The sequence below is a fragment of the Dreissena polymorpha genome, chromosome 4 (assembly GCF_020536995.1).
Source record: "Dreissena polymorpha isolate Duluth1 chromosome 4, UMN_Dpol_1.0, whole genome shotgun sequence".
Taxonomy (NCBI): domain Eukaryota; kingdom Metazoa; phylum Mollusca; class Bivalvia; order Myida; family Dreissenidae; genus Dreissena; species Dreissena polymorpha.
Window position 1 is genome coordinate 59,090,128 of NC_068358.1, and position 22,702 is coordinate 59,112,829.

The 22,702-nt window shown below is 33.8% G+C and overlaps 2 protein-coding genes across 8 annotated transcripts in view; one reads left to right on the top strand and one right to left on the bottom strand.

Moving 5' to 3' along the window:
- Nucleotides 1–2,979: 2,979 nt before the first annotated feature.
- On the bottom strand, nucleotides 2,980–6,341 carry LOC127879517 (transforming growth factor-beta-induced protein ig-h3-like). Its single transcript, XM_052426406.1, has 6 exons — nucleotides 6,060–6,341; nucleotides 5,565–5,758; nucleotides 5,204–5,408; nucleotides 4,824–4,925; nucleotides 3,649–3,759; nucleotides 2,980–3,365 (listed from the first exon to the last, which is right to left on the bottom strand). The coding sequence occupies exons 1-6, from the start codon at nucleotides 6,214–6,216 to the stop codon at nucleotides 3,235–3,237; spliced, it is 900 nt and encodes a 299-aa protein (XP_052282366.1). The 5' UTR covers nucleotides 6,217–6,341; the 3' UTR covers nucleotides 2,980–3,234.
- A 5,183-nt stretch (nucleotides 6,342–11,524) lies between these two features.
- LOC127877198 (coiled-coil domain-containing protein 169-like) overlaps nucleotides 11,525–22,702 on the top strand; it is a 32,600-nt gene continuing 21,422 nt past the window's right edge. For 6 of the 7 annotated variants that reach the window (XM_052422860.1, XM_052422861.1, XM_052422859.1 and 3 more), the window contains exons 1-3: nucleotides 11,526–11,633; nucleotides 14,169–14,251; nucleotides 20,566–20,679. In XM_052422860.1, coding sequence (XP_052278820.1) covers nucleotides 11,563–11,633; nucleotides 14,169–14,251; nucleotides 20,566–20,679 — 268 coding nt within the window. In that variant the 5' untranslated portion in view covers nucleotides 11,526–11,562. Of the gene's footprint in view, nucleotides 11,634–14,168; nucleotides 14,252–20,565; nucleotides 20,680–22,702 lie in introns of all 7 variants that reach the window. The other variant, XM_052422857.1, reaches the window with a different exon arrangement.

The following is a 22,702-nucleotide window of genomic DNA, read 5'->3' on the forward strand; positions in this document are numbered from 1 at the left end:
AGGGCATAACTGTTATCTTGTTTAATGTAAATATGAGAAATGATTAATGGTTGAAATAAGTTATAGTTGAATGCAAAGCAGATACAAGAATAGTATCGACCGAGTTTAAATATCCTTTTACAAGTACTAATAATAAAGAACGTTTAAACGTTTTTCCAAACCCATGAATTAATTTTAGCTCGCGAGAAAAACAAATACAAAGAGAGAACTCCTTTCTATAATGAGCTCGCGGTCGTGTTTACACATCAAATTAATATTCATTTAAATAGTATCGTGAATTACTCCGAATCGGCCCAAATAAGTTTTTTTTCTTGTTTTTGTTTTTAGGTCTGATACTATTACAGATTACACACAGTTACGTACCGTGGCCAACGTCACATTCATAAGGGTCTGTCTCATCAAATTGCGTAAAAACAAATATCCATTGTGATCCATTAAATATTTAGTGATGCTTACATCTTCGTAGCAGGCAACTGTACAACATGTACTAAAGAAAAGACATAACAATAACAATGTCCGCATATTTGTGCTGTATGCTCTGTGAGAGATCTGATAACTGTTGTACGTTACAAATATAATGGACCCATAATATACTTTTTGTTTTATACCACCACCCCCGCACAACGTTATCAGTTTTTATGTGCACTACGTGCATGCTTTCTTTGGCAAGAATTTCAAAATCGTGTTTTGACATTTTAGAGCATGTTGGTCCTTAAATAGATATTATGACATGTCCCAACAGGAGTTTATGTAGTGTAGGCCTAAGTCCTGACCTTATTTGATGACGTCTGAGTGTGCTTTTATTTTAAAATACTAGTACTGAGTAGTTGACTCCATGTTGAGATAAACGGCTTACAATTCACACGTTTGTCGGACTAGGTCTGTGTTTATTTAAGAAGGCACATATGTTCCACTTACTGATAAAGGGTTATATAAATTAAAATATTTATAATTAAATATTATGAAAAGAGAATTTTAAAACAGAAGGAGTCCTATCATGTTGCTAAACAATTAAATAAATACTACTAACATGTTCCAAAAACTTTAGGCATAACAAACGCTAACAAAAAGAGTTATATAGTATTTGTGTAACTTCAACATAAACTCCTTCAATGACAATAAAATGGGACAGCCATTTTAAAATATTTTTTACGACAATCTGTTTACTGCATGTTCGTAACTACACGAATTTTAATGATGAGGTCGTACAATATACATATTATTTGGTGCCGATGTTGTATTAGTTAAGATTACAGCATAAGCTATGTATACAGATGCACAATATTAAATGTCAAGAAACGCTTGTCATTCGAGAATTGCGTCGAATGTGTATACTTATATGATTATATCTAGTAATAAATATTTTCATATAAATGAGAACAACTGTCCTATGCAGGTAGACTCATCTAGATAAGTTCGTCTACAGTTTAATCAACGAAAGTAATTGAGTTTTCTTATTATGTTAAAATCTCCCATTTTGTCTCATGTTTACATCATCAATTCTATTAGCTGAACCACAATTTCAGGTAATCAACTCGACACAGTGATAGGCAAATACTCTCCTGTAGTAAAAGTATGTCCTCCGGTAAGTTCCTCATTGGACGCCGTCTGTGAAAATTCACGAGACGTGTAACGAGAATTGCTAATAACCAATGTTACCATAATATTAAACACGGATTTTGAACATTTAATTGTCGAATTTTCTGCGCTCGGCTGCATAATAAATATTGCGCGAAAGGTTGAATTCTTTTATTTCATTGACCATAATTGTGTAATGTCGTATGGTATGCTGACTTTAAAACATGACTTTAAACTCGACACTCGACAATGTGTCGCGTTCAAGAACATTTTCATTAATTTATTATTATTTATCTCCTTCTTTATTTCCTTCATATACTTGAAAATCAATCATATAGCCACATGTTTTTGCATTGACAAACATCGTAGAACAGAGAAACACCACTGAAAGTTCAGAATGGAGCACTCTACTGTCTTCTCGCTCAAGGACTTTCCATTATGCAATTGAACAATGTTAGAAACTTTCGCATATAATTTGAGGTATAAATATGGGATTTGTGTTATTCATTATAGAAACTAAGGAACATATCTTTAGTTGACACATTAAACTTATCAAAAAATTGTAAGAGGTAGAAATGTACTATCAATAAGTTAGCATCATGTATGTGTAAATAATTGACATTGTATACACGTAATCAAATCGTTCTCAACAAACAAAATAAACACATTTCTCTGCACGTAACCCCATTCTATACATAGATGGTGACGTCAATACTTTATTACCTCTATACTTAGACGCATCACATTCCCCTGGTTCGGGGAATTATGCTTCCGCCAAAGTAGTTCTGCGAAGAATTGAAAATGATAATAATGAAAGAAAAATCGTTTTTTATTGTGTGTTTAAAACGGAATGTTGTTTAAAGAAATGTTATTTTGAATCTCTATTAAGACTGATAGCGATTATCAGAAGCACGATTACCTGACCAACTTTCGCTTTCACTTTTCACTCGTAAAAGAAGTGCTACCCACAATTCGTTTCGCGTTAGTACACAGGTCAGTAAGACCGGTGTGTACACAATGTACGTAACCCGGAATGTCTACGCTTACAGACAAATAGCGGCGGTCATTTAAAAATGTCGGTCACAGAAACAAATGTGTCTCAGTGTATTCAGGTTGATATTACCGCCCAGACATTTTTTTAAATTTGATAACGCTTTCGACACAATTTCTTTGGGGAATACCAGGTCTAATGTGGGATATTATGTTTTATTATTTGGCCATATCTGTGTATGTATAATGACCGCGGTAAAACGGAAAATGCACTTTGGATGGTATTGCTGTTTACGTTTCGTATGAGTTCAAAATATTTTGGCTTTGATCTTTGTATGTGGTGTTGTTTTATGTCGCGTATATTGATTGTAAAATAAAAACACGACTAGTCTTAAAAGACAACAAGCCATATTATACAGAACATCTTTTTTTTATTCAAGTAAAATAGTAAAAAAAGGATTGTTAAATGGGAAGACAAAAAAAACTTGTTCGATGAATGCAAGTAAACTTCATGTAGTAATCAATTTCTTATTAATACAGTTGTGTCAATTCCATTACCGATTATCTATCTTGTTTGTGGACCGTATCCATCGATTGTCAGTACGCACTATTGGCTAATGAATGCGCAGCATGAATTGTCAATGCATGTGCTGAATATACGATATGTTATGGCATGTTGCCGCTCGCAACCTGGTTGATGTCGGGAGGGATAAGCAGGTGGTCCACAGCGTGAATGATGCCATTTGAGCAAAGGATATCAGAGTCAATAACACGCGCCACCGAGTTGACAGTCACTCCTAAAATACCAACATCGTGTTCTTGAATAATACTCAGTAAACGTTGACAATAAAACCAGTATATAATTCCGAGTTATCTGATGCTGTTTATCTGTTTAAATAAGGCTTCGTCTCTGAATATAATAACCTTACTTAAATAAGACAATCAGTCTTCAGTTTTATTAAAAAAACGGCATTATGTAAACAATGACACTACTTTGAAGAGTCAGAAAATGCGGTATAAGTATATGTATGTCTGTATGATGTTGATTAAATGGAATAACCAACATAAAAATGTTCCTACCGTTATTCACTGTGATGTTTAGATTAACACCATGTAGTGTAAACAGCGCTTGGTTGTTCTTCAGCTGAGTTGCTCGTCTTCCTCCGGGTGTAACGTGATACTTCAGTACGGCTGAAACGGTTAATAATAAACGAATTAATTGAAATAAATAAATTGGCACCGAATAGAAAAACAAAAACCTTTGGCGAGTATCGGTGTAAAAATATATTATTAATTTCAGCAGGGCGGGTCGTGAAACGTCATTTAACGTTTGGTGGGTTCTTGCTTGCCCAGCAAGGTAGAGGGGAACTTGTTATTTCATAATGAGATCGATTTAGATATGTTTGTTCTAGTTTACGATTTGCAATAAACGTCAAAAAAATTTGTTTAATAAACTCATGACAAAAAATCATTTTTATACACGCATTTTACTATGGATATATTGCAAATATTACATTTTGATTTAAATTTCTTAGTTTTAACTTTGATATATATATATATATATATATATACAAGTATACTCAAACCCGGTTGACTCGCGGGTCGGGTTGACTCGCGGTATTTCATAAGCGCCCTCTAGATCGTGTTTAGAAACAAACCTGCGTGACCTACTTGTCAAATTTGACAGAAAATATCTCTCGCTACAGCTTGGAATCGATTTTTGGTAATTAAATTTCGTAAAACTCGGACTTTAACAATATTCGAATTTTTATAGTTCTGTTAATTGTCGTAATGAAGAAATACTACAGTGCTTGAAACTAACTGTGCAATTTATTTATTTGATGTCTTAAAGTCCATATATTTAAATTGTTTTTAACGTTATTGATTGTTATTTCAAATGATGTGTCAGATCTTTGATTATTCATGTGAAATTTTATATTGGTGCTGTTTGACCTATTTACCACGACTCTACCCGGCGAAAAAATTAACAACAATGGCGGACAGTGGTGTTGGATTTGTGTCTACGGCAATTACTTTTGGAGGATTTTCTTCATAAAAAGGCAATTGTCCAATAAAGTTAAGTTAAATATAATTGTCCTTTTAATCGTTTATCTGATATATGAAGATGGTTTCCAGACGCAAGTGAATATTCCTGAAGTACCGCGAGTCAACCGTGTTGCAGTATATGTATAGTAACGGGACATAAATTCGCATATGAATGATAATAATATGCAGAAGGATTATTAGCCTCTTACCCTGATATATGGCAATGGCGTTCGGTGTCTCTGGACTTAGGACCGATCCCTGATACGTTGCAAATGCAGTGTTGACTGGGGCAAACAACGTGAAGTCGCCAGCTACAAAAAAACATATGTTCATGGATAATCGGCCTTGTAAAATGCGTATACATGTATATCATATGAACAACTACACTCAAAGTATTCGAAACGAAAGTAGTTCATAGAAGTTTATTATAAGTTAGTTTTGAAGCAATCGAAACGTCATAAGAATAAACGTCAAGATTTGATGGTAAGACCATGGGTTCATTTAGCAGTAATACCGAAAAAATTAGGTAGACAAAGCGTCTTCTGTGCTCTGAAAGGTATTGACCACATTAATGGGTTTAAGCACTTACATTGCAGAATGTTCGTCATTCCGGCAATGAGCAGAGCAATGTTCAGATCAGCAAAACGCGAGTCGTTAAGGAGGACTTGGGCAATGGTGTATGTCGGCAATTCTGGTGGAACCAGCACCGTGTCAATCGGATGTACCACGCCGTTGTTACAGATAATGTCATTATTTCCGGTTATAACCCTCGATGCATTGTTCAGCAGCAACGTCTGACATAAAAATCATGCATTCCACAAAACAATTACCTGCCAAACATTTATGTATTACACATGGATATTGGCATACAACATTGTCAAATATGTATTAAATCGGAACATGCTTTTTGTATCTACGTGTAAATACGATAACCTAGACAATAAACCTACCCCTGGTATTGGCTGTACCATCAAGTCCTGGCCCTCAAGCGTTGTCAGGTTAGAAGGAGTTTTGATCATCGGAATGATGAGATAGTCAGTGACTACGTGATACTTTAATATATTTGTCAATTGGGCACTGGAGAACGTCTTGTTGCCGAGCTTTGCAAAGGCAGCATCGGTAGGTGCAAAGATTGTGAATGGGCCTGATTAGGAGAAACATAATGATAAAATTATTGTAGTATTCGTAAAACCGGAGCCAAACAAAGATATACTTTAACAATCGTTTAATATAAAGTAATTTTGAATTCACATCTTTTGCCTTGATTAAAATAAACAACCAGCGATAACTTTTTGTGTGAATTCGTATGAGAAAAAATGTTATATAAACATGTACTCAACGTGTTATGCGTTTTCTGTGAAAGAAAGATTACCCTAGTATGGGTTGTATAAACCAGCGAAAAAGGTCCACATATCATCCATGAAACGTTGCAAAGAAACACATACCTGTGCCCGATAATGGTGTGTTTAGCCCCTGGCTCTGGAGGTTTCGACTGAGGCTGGTGTATCCATTGTCAGCTAGATACTGGACGATCGTTTTGTCTTCATATGCCAAAGAGACGCGCAATATCAACGCGAAAATGCAAAGAACGCTTCGAAACATGGCTTTGTTTCGTAACCTAAACTTACACTAAAATAACGTGGACTACTAAATGCAAAGCGGTTACGTTTTACTTAAACACAATTATTATAGAACCAAGCCGGGTATCGGGGATCAAGGGGACAATTTCTGTTGATAAATGATCAAACACGTGAGTAGTTAGATTATTTGTTTACATAGGCTTGGCAATCATATAGTGATTGAAGAATGCGAACTAGATGTGACCCATGTTTGGCATAAAACAGATAAGCATAGTTATGAAATGTGGTTCGAGCGAACTGTTGGTTATGTATAGCTTAATAATAACCATCGCAAACCAGGGGCAGATCCAAGATTTCTAATGAGGAGATTGGCGTAATTTGGGGGAAAATTTTAAATAACATTTTTGAAAGTTTTTGTTTTTGTACGGTGTTATGCCGGTGAAAATATAAGATTTAAACGGTTTTGGTCCGATATAAGAATATTTTGCCTTTTAAGTAAAATCACACGAAGAAATAATGTGTATAATTGGTATAATTTTTTATGATGTTTAAAAAAACAACATGTCATAAACCCTTTATTCCAACAATTGATCAATGAGTAACTTTCTTCGAGTCTATGTTCTTGCCTGAATGTAAATGATGTTTTCCCAATTTGATCTAAATTTCGTGTGAACCATCAAGAGCATTACAGCCGTCATGGGTAATTCTACAACTGAGATTACTTTTGGCCGTAGAAATTGTGAAAAAAAGAAGAAGAAAAGTGGATTTAAACATAGGCGCTGCAGTTAGTCGCTTATAAAGCCACAAAATGACCCAAATTTTATCTTGGAGAATATTTAAAAACGGACATGAACGACGTTCTTAACGGTTAGGCCAACAGATTAGATTTATTAATTATTGAAATATTATAGCGCGTGGCACATGGAAATATTTGAGAACAAATCTACTATGTAAGAAAACTAAACTTATTCAGCATTCACAAAAGTAAGAATGGAAAACTGTGTACATATGCAAACACGAAATCTTGTATACGAAGTTGAAATGAAAAATAAATATTTTTTAGACATGAGTTGCTCATTTCCTATCTATCATTGGGTATATAGTAAATAACGTAAAAATCACTCATATATGGAATATTCTGATTACATCGACAGCGACGTTATTGCCATTAAAAAATTCACAGTTCTTTAGAGCACAATAATGCCTGAAAATGTGTTTTGTTGGGTCGATATGTTTCGCCTACAGCTTTCGCTATTGTTAAGTATTTTAGTGACTTTGTCTTGGTTTATTTCCACAGCTTAACCTCTTGGCATTATGTACAATGTCGATGTTATATCGCTTTTCAAGTACAGATATCAACTCCGCCATTGATCTTATCAGGCGAATGTTGAGTCTCTTGATAACGATTTTAAAATATTATCAAACTAAACTAGTATCACCATATAACATTCGCCTGGTGTTTGTTCACACTCATCGACTTCCAACAAAGATTCATCTTGTATGTTGTTATCGTTAAACCCTTCGAAATCTGAGCGAAGTACTAACGTTAACTTTATTTAGACTGCTGGGGAAACCTTGAAGGACACAACACCTTTAGCTCTCCAATATCGATTCCACATTTTCATTGTTTTGTAATTCTATGAGCATTCGGTCGCTAAATATTTACACAAATTTTCTTTGTTGGATCACTGACGTTAGTGATGCAGACAGCTTGACCGTCAAGTGGAATACATTGTATGTAGACAAACAAAAACACGAAAGGCAAAACAACACATTCAGATCGTTAAAATAACATAGTTATGAAGTAAAATTATCAAACCATTCACAACAAAAGTATCGTTTCATTTGAAAATCTTTTCTACGTTGATCCTCGTAGATCTTGGCGGGAAATAATGAGAATTAAAATCGTTTTGTGTAAGAACATGTTTACATAAATGCCAGATTAGTTTAATACGTTTAAAAAGGACAATTTGCATATATTGTAAATGGTCTAGATATTAAAGAATGACTTATTGTAAGCATATAAGGCTTACAGTTATAAACATATTTTCGGTTGAAAAAGGCTTAAATGTTCTCGTAAAAAAAACTAAAGATAATTGGCAGATTTATGTACCGTATTATAATTAATGCGATCTTTAAATTCCCGTTCTTCAAATATGACCATTGAACGAGGTAACACAATCATCTGACTCTAAGTTATCTTGTGTGGCGGATGATAAATGTATAGTATTCATTACGAAAATCATTGCAAAAATGTGTTTACATCTGTCATTTAGTTTTCAAACCTCAACTGCATCTCCATGCCTTACCTGAATTGTATTCAAAATTTGAAAAAATCGTGAATCAAAGTAGTTCATGGTTGTGAAATAGAACATTCAGTATTAAATACTGTGTTCAGGCCAATTTAGTAGCTAACGTGTTCACGAATATCCCAATATAGCCGAGAAGCGAAATTGTGAATGCTGATTAACTCTTTAGTCTATGAGATAGTCACGCAGGCGCTGATTAACTCTTCAGTCTATGAGATAGTCACGCAGGCGCAAATGTAGAAATATCGCATTGTCGAAGTTTTAAGTGTAATTATCTGTATATTTTTTTCAGCAGTGCTAGAGGATAGAGCAATACAATATATGTAGTTGATATACGAACTATTGTATGTTATTATCGGTGTTACATTTATATTAACTGCGTGTTCAACACGGTTTTAGGCTATTCATAGACTATGTGTCAGTTGATTTATATTTATCTTGATAAAGAAAGTAGTTTCAATAATACATATAGAGAAGCCTTCAGAAAAATATTAATTGCTATGGTTAGAACATGGCTGTTCCATTTATTGTGTTCGCAATATCTTGAATCTTAAGTTCCAGTTATAATTAGTGTAGATGTTTTCAAAATGAATCCGACGAAGGTTAGACAAGTATTATTTATTCAGATGGAGTTAAAAATGTGTATAATTGTTTAAATGTTTAATACCAGTGCTAGATAATGTGTCAGTAAGTAAACATTAAAATAACCTGTTCAATAAGCAAAAGAATAGTGCAAATTCAACGTTAATAATGGGGAGTACAAGATACAACAATATTTGTCTTTTACATGCCCCATACCGGTTACCTCGAAGGGGACGATAGGTTTACATATTGTCCTTCATTTCTGTCTGGCCTTGTGTATGTTTGTCCTTCCGACCGCGAAAAGTCAATATCAAGAATCTAGATGACGCTTTTTACAAGAGCTCGAAAGTCAGGTCGCTGGTATTAAACAACTGAATTAACTAATTATTGCTATAACTTTAAACGTACCGAAGAAATAATCTAATAAAACTTTGTATACGGTTTGAGCTATATGCTACTAAGTGTGAATGTCAATCCCTTTGACTGCTCATCCCACCGTCTCTGTGTCCGTCTACAATCCCTTTGACTGCTCATCCCACCGTCTCTGTGTCCGTCTACACTTGGAGGCTTTTCTGATACAACACTTTTCAAACTTGAATATCTCAGTTAGTAGTTGAGATTTTGATTTAAGATTTTACGTGTGATCATTTGACTAAATGCTAAGCAAGCTTATGATAAAACTCATTTCTCCTTGACGATCGGACGCTTGAGCACGTGGGGTTATATGGTTTTATCTGTGTGCACGCGGAAATGGTGAAACGCAATAATATTTTAAATTTATGTCATTTTCATCATTTAAGGTGGGTTCTTACGTAAGAATAACATTAAGCTAGTTTTTTTAAATGTATGGCTCACATGAATATCTAAGAGCGCAATCGCGCTTTTAGCAAATTGCAGGTTATAGGAGACTTTTGAAACGCGACACTTTAAAAACTTTAATATCTATCTTATAAGTACAATTTTTCATTCACAATTGTAGATGTGATCATTGTATTACATTCGGTGCAAGCTAACGATTAAAAGCATTCATCCGTTAATATCGGACGCTTTATCACGTTGTATGGGTAGCATGCAATTTACTAAAACGCGCGGTTGAGCTTCTGAATATTCATATTGAGACATACATTTTTTAATGACTTTTATGTTTCACTGGTGTAAGAATCCATCTTAAATAATACAATTGAAATAAATATATTATAATATTTGGTTTCACAATTTCCACGTGAAAAAATACGAAACTATACATACCCCATGTGCTTAAGCGTCCAATCGTCACGGATTAATGCTTTTATCGTGAGCTTGATGATAATGTAGTCAACTGATCACATTTCAAATTTAAATAAAATTTTTAACACAAAACAGAAATATTCAAGTTTGAAAAGTGTTGCGTTTAAATTCTCCAAGTGTATATCATTTTTAGTATCAATTGGTATATAACATTGTATCATGACACTTGCCGAAATCTTTACATTTCGTCAGTCTAAAACTCTTCCCCCGTTCATCGGTAGCTCAAGCAATATGTGCGCAAAATGATAATAACATCAAAAGTAAAAAAGTATAATGCAACGATATTTTTATTTATATTAAAAATAAAATAAAAACATATACGTTTACCTTAATTTCCGTAAAGTTATAATGTCAGGTGACTGTTAGTAAAATAAGAAACACAAGTACGTATATATACCTCTAGTTCTCGAGTTTTTAAAGCATATGACCCTAGTTTGTGGCGTATGAACCACTTTTTAACCGATCGGAAAGCATCCGGTTTCTGTTATAATGACATATTTATGCTTCTTTGGCACATGTACATCTTATATAAGTGACACATTTGCCTACACGTGTTAAAATAGCGCATTTATATTAGTCGGGGATTTCGCAAGTATCGGAGTACTGTACGTATTTTTTACAACACTGTTAATGCCTTGTTAATTGTGGCTTATGCAGAACCTTACAATATATTTGTTCAACTAAAAGTTTCAATTTAAATTAACATCAACCCAAAATGATTTTGCTATAATTGCTTTTCATTCTATCTCATTATGTAAATATGAAAGCAGCTTTAACTGTGGTCTCTCTGTACCCTTTATAGTGGATTACTGAAACAATGAAATCGCAATCTTGTCAAAAACTTAAAATATGACTTTATCAATTAAAACATGATTATTTTACCCGCGTATATGAACATTGTTACAGGACAATTAAAGACAAAGGGAAAATGTGACTATCGTTCACTTTGATTAGTTTCGTGCATAAAAACTCATCAATAAACAAAAAGCGATAATAAATTTATTTATTACAACCGCGACCCGTAATTTTACTTAAATGCGTGAATACCAGCAATATTTTTTAACGTCGACAGTAACAGTAGTCGATCAAAAATGATTTGTAACCTATGCGCTTTTTGTTAAATCTTACAACTAAAAAATTTCATACGCCACCTTGTTTACAAATTGACGTCACGACACCCTGGATACGCCATGGCCGACGAAGTAGACGAATATGAACTGGAGAAATTAAGAGCAGAAATTCTACAAGAACGTCAGATGAAGTATTAATTCCAACCTTAAGCATACCATGATCACAATCAAACCGAACTTGTCTAAGTGGTATTATCTTAAAACAAGCCATTAAAGTTCAATTTAACGGGCACTGGTTCTAGAGGTTACACACAACTAAATTTTGAACACCGAAGAAAAATTAAATGTATAAATTCTATGTTAACCAGTAGTGAGCCGGGCAGTACATGCGATGATATTATAATAATTTCTTTTTATATTCAAGTATAACTTATGAAATTTAAATCAAATTCGACTTTATAACTATTTTATCCTTATCTCTGAACACATTGAGTTTGCAACTCATGCCACATCTCCATTTAGTACTTGACAATGCACACTTCAGTCTCCTCACATAAAGCTTTATGCTTACTCCATTAGTGTGCTCATGTATAGCTAATGATTGCCATGGACTATTTGTTTATTACCTCAGTGAAGGATTAGATTATCGTAATTTAGAGAGGGTGACGTCCATACTTACAGCATGGTTTCAGAGAAAAGCGTTCCTGCGAAACACAACTTCTACAATTCATTGATGACCTTGCACGAAATATGACATCTGGAAAACAAACTGATATAATATTGCTTGATTTCAGCAAAGCGTTTGACAAAGTTAACCATCTTAAACTGCTTTTCAAATTACAGAAACATGGTGTGGATAAAGATACTTTCTCATGGATCAAATCATTCCTTATAGGTCGCACTCAACGGGTTGCTCTAGATGGAGTTACTATCATCAGAGGTACCAGTGACATCCGGGGTACCACAAGGGTCTGTGCTTGGTCCGTTACTTTTTCTTCTCTATATAAACGACTTACCTAAGTCTATTACCTCTCAAGTTCGCTTATTTGCAGATGACACTGCCGTATACCTAACAATCAACAATATGCATGACTGCCACACTCTACAAGAGATCTAGATAAACAAATGAAATGGGAACATCTTTGGGACATGGAGTTCAACCCAAGTAAATGTCAAGTTTTAAACATAACCAGAAATAAATCAAAATTCTCTTTTAATTACAGGCTCCATGGACAAATATTAGAAACTGTTGACAATGCAAAATACTTAGGCGTGGACATTTCAAAAGACCTTTCCTGGAACACCCATATAAATAGAATTACAAATAACGCTAATAAATCTCTTGGTTCTCTCCGCAGGAACATACAGACGAGAAATTCCAACATTCGCCAGCTCGCATACAAGACCATGATTAGACCACAAGTTGAATATGCTTCTTCCGTATGGAGCCCTCTTACATTACAAAATATAAAAAAAATTGAAAATGTACAGCACCGAGCAGTCCGCTGGGTCAAACATAACTATTCCCCATATGACAGTGTCACCTCCATGCAACAGGAACTTGGTTGGCAGACCCTACAAGATAGACGAAATAACACTACATTAATAATGTTTTTCAAATTGTTCAAGGTTTAGTGGCTGTACCCCTACCATCATATATCGAGCGACCCACCAGATTCACTCATCACATGCATCCCCTCTCTTACAGACAGATCCATACTACTGCAAATTATTATAAGTTTTCATTTTTTCCAAGTCCTATTGTGATGTGGAACAACCTCCCCGCCACTACAGTTTTACATGCTGATCTTGAAGGGTTTAAGCAGTCCCTGCCTTCCCCCTCTGCCCCTTGAACTCTGGGAGACATGTTTTTATCAGTTTTTAACCTTAAACCACTTCACCTTTTAATAAATCTAACATACTTTTAACATTCTCACTTTTTCACTTTTAACACTTTTACCTGCACTGACTGCGCACCTGTCGATAATACCCGAAAGGGGAGTTAGACAGTATATATATATAGATGGATGGATGGATGGATGGATGGATGGATAAAATTGATTATGCTTCATTATATGTGAACTAATGCAAAGTTGTACACTTTGAAACAAATTTCTGAGCAGTTATTAATTACACTGATGTTAGTATTGTAAAAGTTAAAAGTTAACCAAATGTACTGGTGTTATATCAATAACACACTTGTGTGTCATTTTGGTTTTGTAAGCAAACTTTCTCCTGATTGTGTTTATTATTGGTTGCAGTGAATTTTACACGCAGCTGAATGTTGATTTAGCAAAAGTTGGTGAATTCTTCTTTGTTTGCCCCCTATGGATGCTTTACAGAAAGTCATGTCATGTAGTTATAAATTGTACCCTAATTGTGTGTTTAACCTAATAGACATAAAATACCCTTATTTGTAGTTGTTAAAAGTTATAAAATGCTATTTAACAATTTTACATTAATCCTTATGAAGAAAAATAGATCAGTCATCACTTAAATGTAAGTGGTGTAAATTAAAAAGTAAAACATTCCTAAATAACACACAGTATAAAGGCAGAAAGCAAATTAAGCATGCTCCTAGAATACAAACATTTTTGTAACGTGGCGGAGACAATTTACAAATGTCAATAATAACAGCAAATTGGTACTCAGAGGCCGTGTTCATCACTTTAGTTCTTAAAGTTGTCATAGTTCTGTGTCAGTGACAATTATTTGTCTCATTTCAGAGAAATGCTGGATCAATCTGCAAAAGAGCTTCGTATAACAGTTGAAGAACTGGAAAAAAGATACGAGGCCATTGAAAATGAAGGTATAGAGGTTTGCTTGTTTATTGAAAGGTCTGTTTATCTCGGGAGTAAATACAATTTGCAATAAGCCACTTGTTTTTTATCAAATAAGGCTTTAAGAAACATAATATTAATTAAAATTACACTTGTTTAGGATAATGATTTATATTGTTTATTTTTTGTTTTAAAACACACTGTGACAGCTAATACTGTTTTCAGTATACAGGTATTTTGAAAGTATTTGCAATAAACAATTTATATAAAAAAAGCAAAATGAAATTAATAAACACTCAAAGAATGTGAACATGTTTCATATGCCCCATTTAGCATTTTCTAAAAAATGTTAATACTAACACGTCCTTAATTATTTCAACAATGCACACCTTCAAAATTTGACTTGACATGTTTCCATTTCCTGATTTAATGAAAAGTTTTACTTCCATTTCTAGATCTTTATCCCCTACAGTAGCCATATATTAGTCTTTTAAATATCCCACAGATTATGTTTTGAACAGCTTGGTATTTATGAAGTACAGTTGTGACTAAAGATCTCTAGGAAGTTTATTGGTTAGTGGCCTATAAGAAATACTTATTCAAAATTTCTAACTTCATCCACATGTCAATACTTAATTTTTATGGAAATCAAGTGCAATATTCGATCTGGTATTTTTGTTATATCTGGTAAAAAATATGTTTGAAATCAGATCCAGATTTAAGTGCAAGAGGTAGACTTGTTTTATATTACCTGTTTTTCATTAATGTATTCGAACCCCTACTCAATTCTATTCAACACAAGTAACACACCAGACTTATTTTTGTTTCACTTTTATTTTTTTCTTTAACTTTTTCTTTCCAATAAATATTTTAAATGATAATATCATACTGTTTTTGTTCAATTTTTGTTGTTTCTTTATAAACCACTTGTAGATTTAATTGTATAAAATGTTTACTTTATTCAATTAAATTGTTATTCCCCCACAAACGAAGTTTAGGGGGGTATATAGGAGTGAGCTTGTCTGTCGGTTGGTCTGTTGGTCCGTATTTAATGTCCGCTCTCTATTTCGAGTTGTTTTCATCCGATCTTCACCAAACTTGGTCAGATGCTGTATCTAGATGATGTCTAGGTCAAGTATGAATATCGGCCATGCCCGGTCAGAAACTAGGTCACGGGGTCACTTAGTGCGTTTTAAACATTGAGCACGGTTTCCGCTCTCTAATTTAAGTACTTTTCATCCGAGCTTCACCAAACTTGGTCAGAAGTTGTATCTAGATGATGTCTAGGCCACATTCAAATATGGGTCATGGCAGGTCAAAAACAAGGTCACTTGGTCACTTAGTGCGTTTTAAACATTGAGCATGGTATCCGCTCTCTACTTCAAGTAGTTTTCATCCGATCTTCACCATACTTGGTCAGAACTTGTATCTAGATGATGTGTAGGTTAAGTTCGAACATGGGCCATGCCGGGTCAAAAACTAGGTCACGGGGTCACTATGTGTGTTGTTTTACATTGAGCATGGTGTCTGCTGTTTTTTGTGAAGACAACATGCAAAATATTCTGTGTCAATGCGGAATGTGGGGGTATTAGTCACGTCTGTGACAAAGCTCTAGTTTGTACAATTTTCAAAGTTTAACACCTTTGCAGTCAATTGTGAAGAAACACAAATTTTTATCTGCTAAAATTGGTTAAAATTATTTTCATAAAATGACATTGTTAATCTGCAAACTTTTTTTGAATGGTAAAAAGTTGGATGATCGTGGTTATTTTATTTATAAAGTTATATCTTTATCTTAAATTAAAATAGAGGACTATTTCATTGATTTTAGTTGAAGTTTTAGGTTTCATCTTGAAATTTAGAAAAATATACAATTTAGCCCTATCATTATTTTACTTAGCAGAGCCTTTGTTCAATGATATTAAAAAAAAGTCTATTAAACTATTGAGACTAATTTCTGGATAATAATTTTATAACACTTATATCATATATACTTTCTGTAATGATAACATACTAACTATATTTCTGTGCTTGTGCTTTCTCTTTTGCAGGTACACGTTTAACTGCTCTGCTTGTCACCTTCTAACAATCCAAAAGCCCTCTGCTTCCCCTCACACCTTGTTCTTCACACACTGCCACCATTTTACATCCGCTTACATTTCATCAGAAAGCATGCATAGCTTTTGACTTTTGTTTTGATTTATAATTTTTCTTTTAGTTGCTTTTCAATTGACATGCAGAGTAAAAATTGACTTCATAAAAATAAATACATGTACAATTAAATTTATTACCATAAAGGAGCCTGTGTAAAGATTAAGGAATTGTAGCTGTGTAATTTTTTTAAAGATCTGTATCAGTTCTGTACTATTTAAATGCAAAATAACACTGTAATTGTAAAAAAAATCAGTAATTATCAATATTATCAGTTTAACTTGATTAAAATATAAAGGTTAAAATGTAGCAATTTATCATTGATTATCATGATTCCTCAGTTTAATCTACTGAAAATGTAATGGCTTCGACATGGTAATACTCACTCAGCCCTGATAAAATCACCTGGAGTGTTTTTCTTGAAAATCATTAGCTTAATCTGGATTTTATACACCAAATTAATTTCATACAGACATTTTATAACAATTGGAATGACCATGTGATATTATGTAGAATAATGAAACTCCACAACATTATCTGGACAGAAATCCTTGACACATCAGCCAGTCTTTTAAGTCAATAAACCAATTATAAATAAAGTGAAATTATTGCTTCACCAGCAGAAGATTAAACTTTATTTTATGCTTTCCGGTGGTTTATAGAGAAATATCAGTGAAATAAAACTGGTATTCCACTGTTTTAAACAGTGAAAAATAACAGTGAAAAATATCGATATTCGTCACTGTTTTACTGTGAAATGACGTCATTTTTTTCAACGAAATGACGTCATAACTCCAGCGAAAGTGTCCAGATTAACTCATTTACAATGTAAATAAACGGTGAAAAATAGCATAAAATAAAAAGAAAATTTGTTGGATTCGGTGGAATATCGATTTTATATCACTCGTGATCATAGAAAATATATATTTTCACTCGTGGCTGCGCCGCTCGTGAAAATATTGTTTTCTATGATCACTCGTGAAATAAAATCGATATTCCACCGAATCCAACAAATATCCTCTATTTATTATGACTAATAGTCCTTTTTCATTGCAAGAAACCAAATGCAAAATAGAAACATACCAATAGCTTTAAACACAACAGGACATTGATGACACAAAAACATAAACACAAAAATATGGATCACTGCATTTTCAGAACGGTAAATTATAAGTAATACGAGTTTAAACAAGACTAGGTATATTGGTATAGAACTTTGATATTTGAACCCCGTGCTTAAGCCAGCTTATACATACTTCAAAACAACTGTGATTACGTCCCTTATGGCTTACCAAAGGCTGGAATCCAATGTACATATTGATGTATCCCATACCTGAAAAAACAAAACACGGAAAAGCCTTAAGCAGTGCACAGACAAATCAGGAACAACACTAAGCACATGCATTAAACCCCGTTTACCATTGTGAGTCTCATATGTTCATGTGTAGCAGTAATGGAATTCAGTATCCGCTGTAAGAGTACATCCTTTAATTATGCCCGCCTTCGAAGAAGAGGGGGTTTATTGTTTTGCTGGATGTCGGTCGGTCTGTCGGTAGACCAGTTCGTTTCTGATCAATAACTTGTGAACGGAGGGACCGATTGGCTTGATACTTCCCATGTGCATTTGCCTCGGACAGTAGATGACCAATGTTGTAATTGGGGTCACTTGGTCAAAGGTCACTGTCACAAGAAAATCGTTTGCGATCAATAAATCTTCAACAAATTCACCAATTGGTTTGATATTTTTCATGAACATTGACCTTGGATAGTAGATGACCCCTATTGAAATTGGGGTCACTAGGTCAAAGTTCACCGTCACAATAAGTGGGAAATTAAATCGTTTCCGATCAATAACTCGTTAACAAATTGACCTATTGGATTGTACTTCACATGTGCATTTGCCTTTGACAGTAGATGACCCCTATTGAAATTGGGGTTACTAGGTCAAAGGCCAAGGTCACTGTCACAGTAAGTGTGAAAATCTTTTGTGGTCAACTCGTCAACAAATTGACCGATTGGCTTGATACTTCACGTGTATTTGCCTTGGACAGTAGATGACCCTATTAAAATTGAGGTCACTAGTTAAAAGCCCTGTTTGGGGTGGCATATGTCTTCGACCGCGGAACTCTTGGGAATTTATTGATTATTTTGCTTACAAAACTCAGAAAACTATGATTCCGACACTATATACATAACATCTTAAAACCGAAGGAAAGGCATTCGGATATTGTTCAAGCATATCTTTGATTCCTGTTTGTATATTTTAAGGACGTTATAGTCCAACGGCGTGTGCACATCTAAATAATTATGATCAAACAAAGCAATATTGATTTTCTTGGACTATGAACAAGTAAATTTATTTTAACCCGTCCTGAATATGCATTCATATTGTTTTCATTAAGTCGTTTTAAGCAAAGGTAATGTGGTATTATGTCATTATAGTGTCCGTAACAAATCTGTTCATATATGTGCTTAATACGCATTACGCCACATTCTTATCATGTGCTTTATTGTTCCATTCCGCTTTAGATAGCATTAATACTCGCACATATTTTGAATGAAAAGAAAGTGAAATTAAAAATGTTAATGACGATTTCGTAGCATAAATATTGATCATGTGTACTATTTTAAACTGATTGTACATATTTCATAAAGTAAATTAGACATGCGATGTTACCCAATGACATTATCAATAAGAAAGGCTATGTTACCCACTAACATTATCCTGTTGCATGCAATGTGTCTTCCATAAATGCTGTCAAAAAGCTCGCTCTCTGTATATTCTAGATAAAGTTAAAATTGCGCAATTTAATATGGAAGATGACCAGGCTCGTAAGTTATGCATGGCTGCATATAAAATCAACATTGCTTATTATCTTCAGTCCGTTCTTTTGCATAATATGCATGCATTGTATATATGCCTATTGTTGTCGTAACTAACACCTTTTTGCATTTGCCAGTAAATTTAAAAAGAATGTATTCTAACAAATAGCAAAGTGGTATTGTCTTTTTTGTTGATTTCATTCCGTTTTGTGCATACTTTTGTAAAGATACTGTTATTTAACCGTTAAATACTGCTAATTAAACGTTATCGAATAATTATATATCTATGCATGAACGGTTTCCCTAAATTAAATGAGACATTGTCTTAATTTGCAAGTATTGAATTTGATTCAATTTGTTTTCAATTTTATAATATATTATATAAATTATCAAAACTCGTACATTTTGACAGTTAATACCATGTCACGAAGGAACGAATAGTTAAGTCGGACTAAAATGTTATTTTTAGATTAGATTAAGTTTGATAACATGTGTACAAGCTGAATTGCTTGGTTCAACAGTACAAGTTGCCCCCGAACTAACACGCATGCACATACGTATGTACTTACATGTTATGTAATAACCATTCAGCAAATATGACGTGAAATATGATTTCGTTGATGTAATCCGCACAAACCTTAGTTATTTACCTAATTGTGTAAACTTTTCTTTCGCAATTGCATGCTTTGTGGTGAAATAGTGTATGATGTAGATGGTCCCTTTACCATTATTTTACCGTTCTCGAGCTTGAATGCTTAATATTTTAATAGGGTGTTCCATCTAATGTGTTGTTTCTTTGTTTTTTCTTTAATTTTCTATATAAGCTTTACATTCAATTAACTAACGTTAGTTGATTTTTACGATGACAATTGTATATAATACGATATCAACTGGTATATTATTGTTTATGAATAAATACACATAGTTCAAATTGGCTAACCTCTTTTACTTCTATGAAATATATATGTTATACATTATGAGAATAAATATAAAATTTAATCGGATCATAACCTTGTTTAGAAGAGAGGAAATAGATATTGGCTGTGACAAAACTAAGTCATGTTGTTAACTGTTGACATCGTAATTCGATGCGCTTGATATGTGTTGGCAATAAGTGGAAGACATGTGTAAGATAATTTAAACATATTAAAGTTCATGCGGTGAACTTGTTTATAATGTCGGAAAATGTTAATTTGGTATGCTGTTGGATTATTTATGTGGTGAACAAATGCGTAATAGGAAAGTCATGTTGCAAACTCTAGGCATTTTGTTATGGTGTCCTTGGTTTGCGTTCGCAATGGATGGAAGGCATGCTTAGTCGTTTGCTAACTGTAGGCATGTTCATGTGGTATCTTTGGTATGTGTGTAGGCAATGAGTGGAAGACAAGGTTTGAGACGCAAGAGGAGATGAACCAACAGTTGGAACGGCAGATCATCATGCTGCAGGACAAAATAGAGGAGGCGAAACGCAATCTGAAGGATGGTACGCTATAACACTTTGCTCTTAGTTAGTTTTACAAAAGGCCCCCAAAGCATGTTATAGGCATTAGTTAAGTATACTATTTTGGATTTTGCTTAGATTCCCATGTACCGTAGTTTTTTCCCATCATGGCCAAGTGTAAATAACTAAATAAAGACTTATTGCATACCGGTAATACACAATACAATATATAACGAAAGCCTTGCAAATTAAAAATTGGTACCTGTTACATTTTTTCAGTAATCTGAAAAGTAAAGTTCACCTTTATTCGATATTATCTGGCGAAAAGATGACATTTTTGGGCACATTTTAAAAAATAATGTACACTTTTTAAATAAATGGTTATTATATCCCCCGCCATAGGCGGAGGGATATTGTTTTGGCGTTGTACCGTCCATCCGTCCGCCCGTCTTTCCGTCCGTCCTTCCGTCCGTCCGTCCGGAGCCATATCTTGGAAGTGCTTTAGCGGATTTCATTGAAACTTGGTATGAGTATATATATGGATAACAGGAATGACACCATCCGTTAATAACGGAGTTATGGCCCTTTTTATCTTAAAAAATGCTTTTTTTAGTGTCAAATCACAGGAGTTTGAAATTCTATCCATAAAGCTAATCTAATGGCTAAATAATAAAAAATATACCCCCTTTATAGTATAGTCTATATACTATATAGGGGTATATTATTTTTATTATTTAGCCATTAGATTAGCTTCATAGATAGAATTTTAAACTCCTGTGGTCATAATAATACTTGTGTCCAGAAGCATATTGGCGGGGGATATCAATTCAACGAATTTGCTTGTTTGGTATCTGTAGTAGGCCTTTCACAAAAATTATCCTCACAGCTTTGCGTAGTATTTTTATCACATTTAATATTATATTATGTCAAAATAGAATAGGGAAATTTGATTGCCGATCTTCATATATCATCAATATATTTTTGTGGTATAGGGTAAAATTAAATATAGCATTCGCCGACATATCTTGAAAATATAACATTGGAGACATCAGTATGATAAACGTTATTCCAAACTATAAACTATAATTTTTGTAAATTGTTTCGTATAATCTATAATCCATTTGTTGACCGATGTAATGGATTTATTTTAATTTGAATTACATTTTAGCGACAGGCGTTTCATATGCTGAGATCATGACACTTTTGTTGAATCTGTGTAAGACACATGTGAGTTGTAAGACTGCCGAGTTACAATGAAGAGCGAGTTGTTGAATGGTACTTAAGGGTAAATTCCTGGATGATGTCATTCTCTTTCCATTAATGTTACTCATATTGTTATTAAAAATCTCTTAATTTGTGTAGACGGATCCAATAGTTCTACCAACCATAATATGTCAGGCCTAAAATAGTGAAAATAATACAATAACTCGTGATTAATATCGCTTTAATTAGGTTAAGTAAGTTCTGTCATCGTTTATAATTCGATCGCATTAAACATTCAAACTTAACGATTGTTTAATCCTTTCTACGTATATTTGGAAGTATTTTATGCAGTGCTAATTGCAATAATTTATACTATTGACCCTTTAGAATAAGTTTAATTTGAGTCTCTTTACATATTACCACTCAACAACAAGCTATTAATTATTTCGTGTTTTTGTTCATTTAACTTTGCAGTTTGCATTCAAGGTTTACTATTAGCATTGCCTATTGTAATGTTTTTACGTGAGTGTTTTGCATACGTCCAGCAATAATGCTTACGTTACGTTACGTCATCCATTTGTGTCTCTCTGTATATGCCAAACCAACATGCAAGCTCTTCGGTATTTTTTAGTAATATTTTAAGCTAATATAACCTGAATTTACACATTCTCATAGAAAGCGATTGAGGTCGCTCTCTGGCCATCTCACACAAAAATCACTAACAATGTTTCCTCCAGGCATCAAATCTGGTAATGCCTGAGGTAACATGTGCTATAAAGCCTGTAATAGGACAACTAATTTGAATGCTTTTAAATGATATCTTCTTAATCTACAAGGCTCTGACGTTCATAAGTAATATTTT

Coding starts and splice junctions, on each gene's coding strand:
- LOC127879517 (XM_052426406.1), bottom strand. CDS start 6,216: ATGTTTCGAAGCGTTCTTTGCATTTTCGCGTTGATATTGCGCGTCTCT. Junction 4,926..5,203: donor AATGACGAACATTCTGCAAT/GTAAGTGCTTAA, acceptor GTTTTTTTGTAG/CTGGCGACTTCACGTTGTTT. Junction 3,366..3,648: donor AAACATCACAGTGAATAACG/GTAGGAACATTT, acceptor TTGGTATTTTAG/GAGTGACTGTCAACTCGGTG.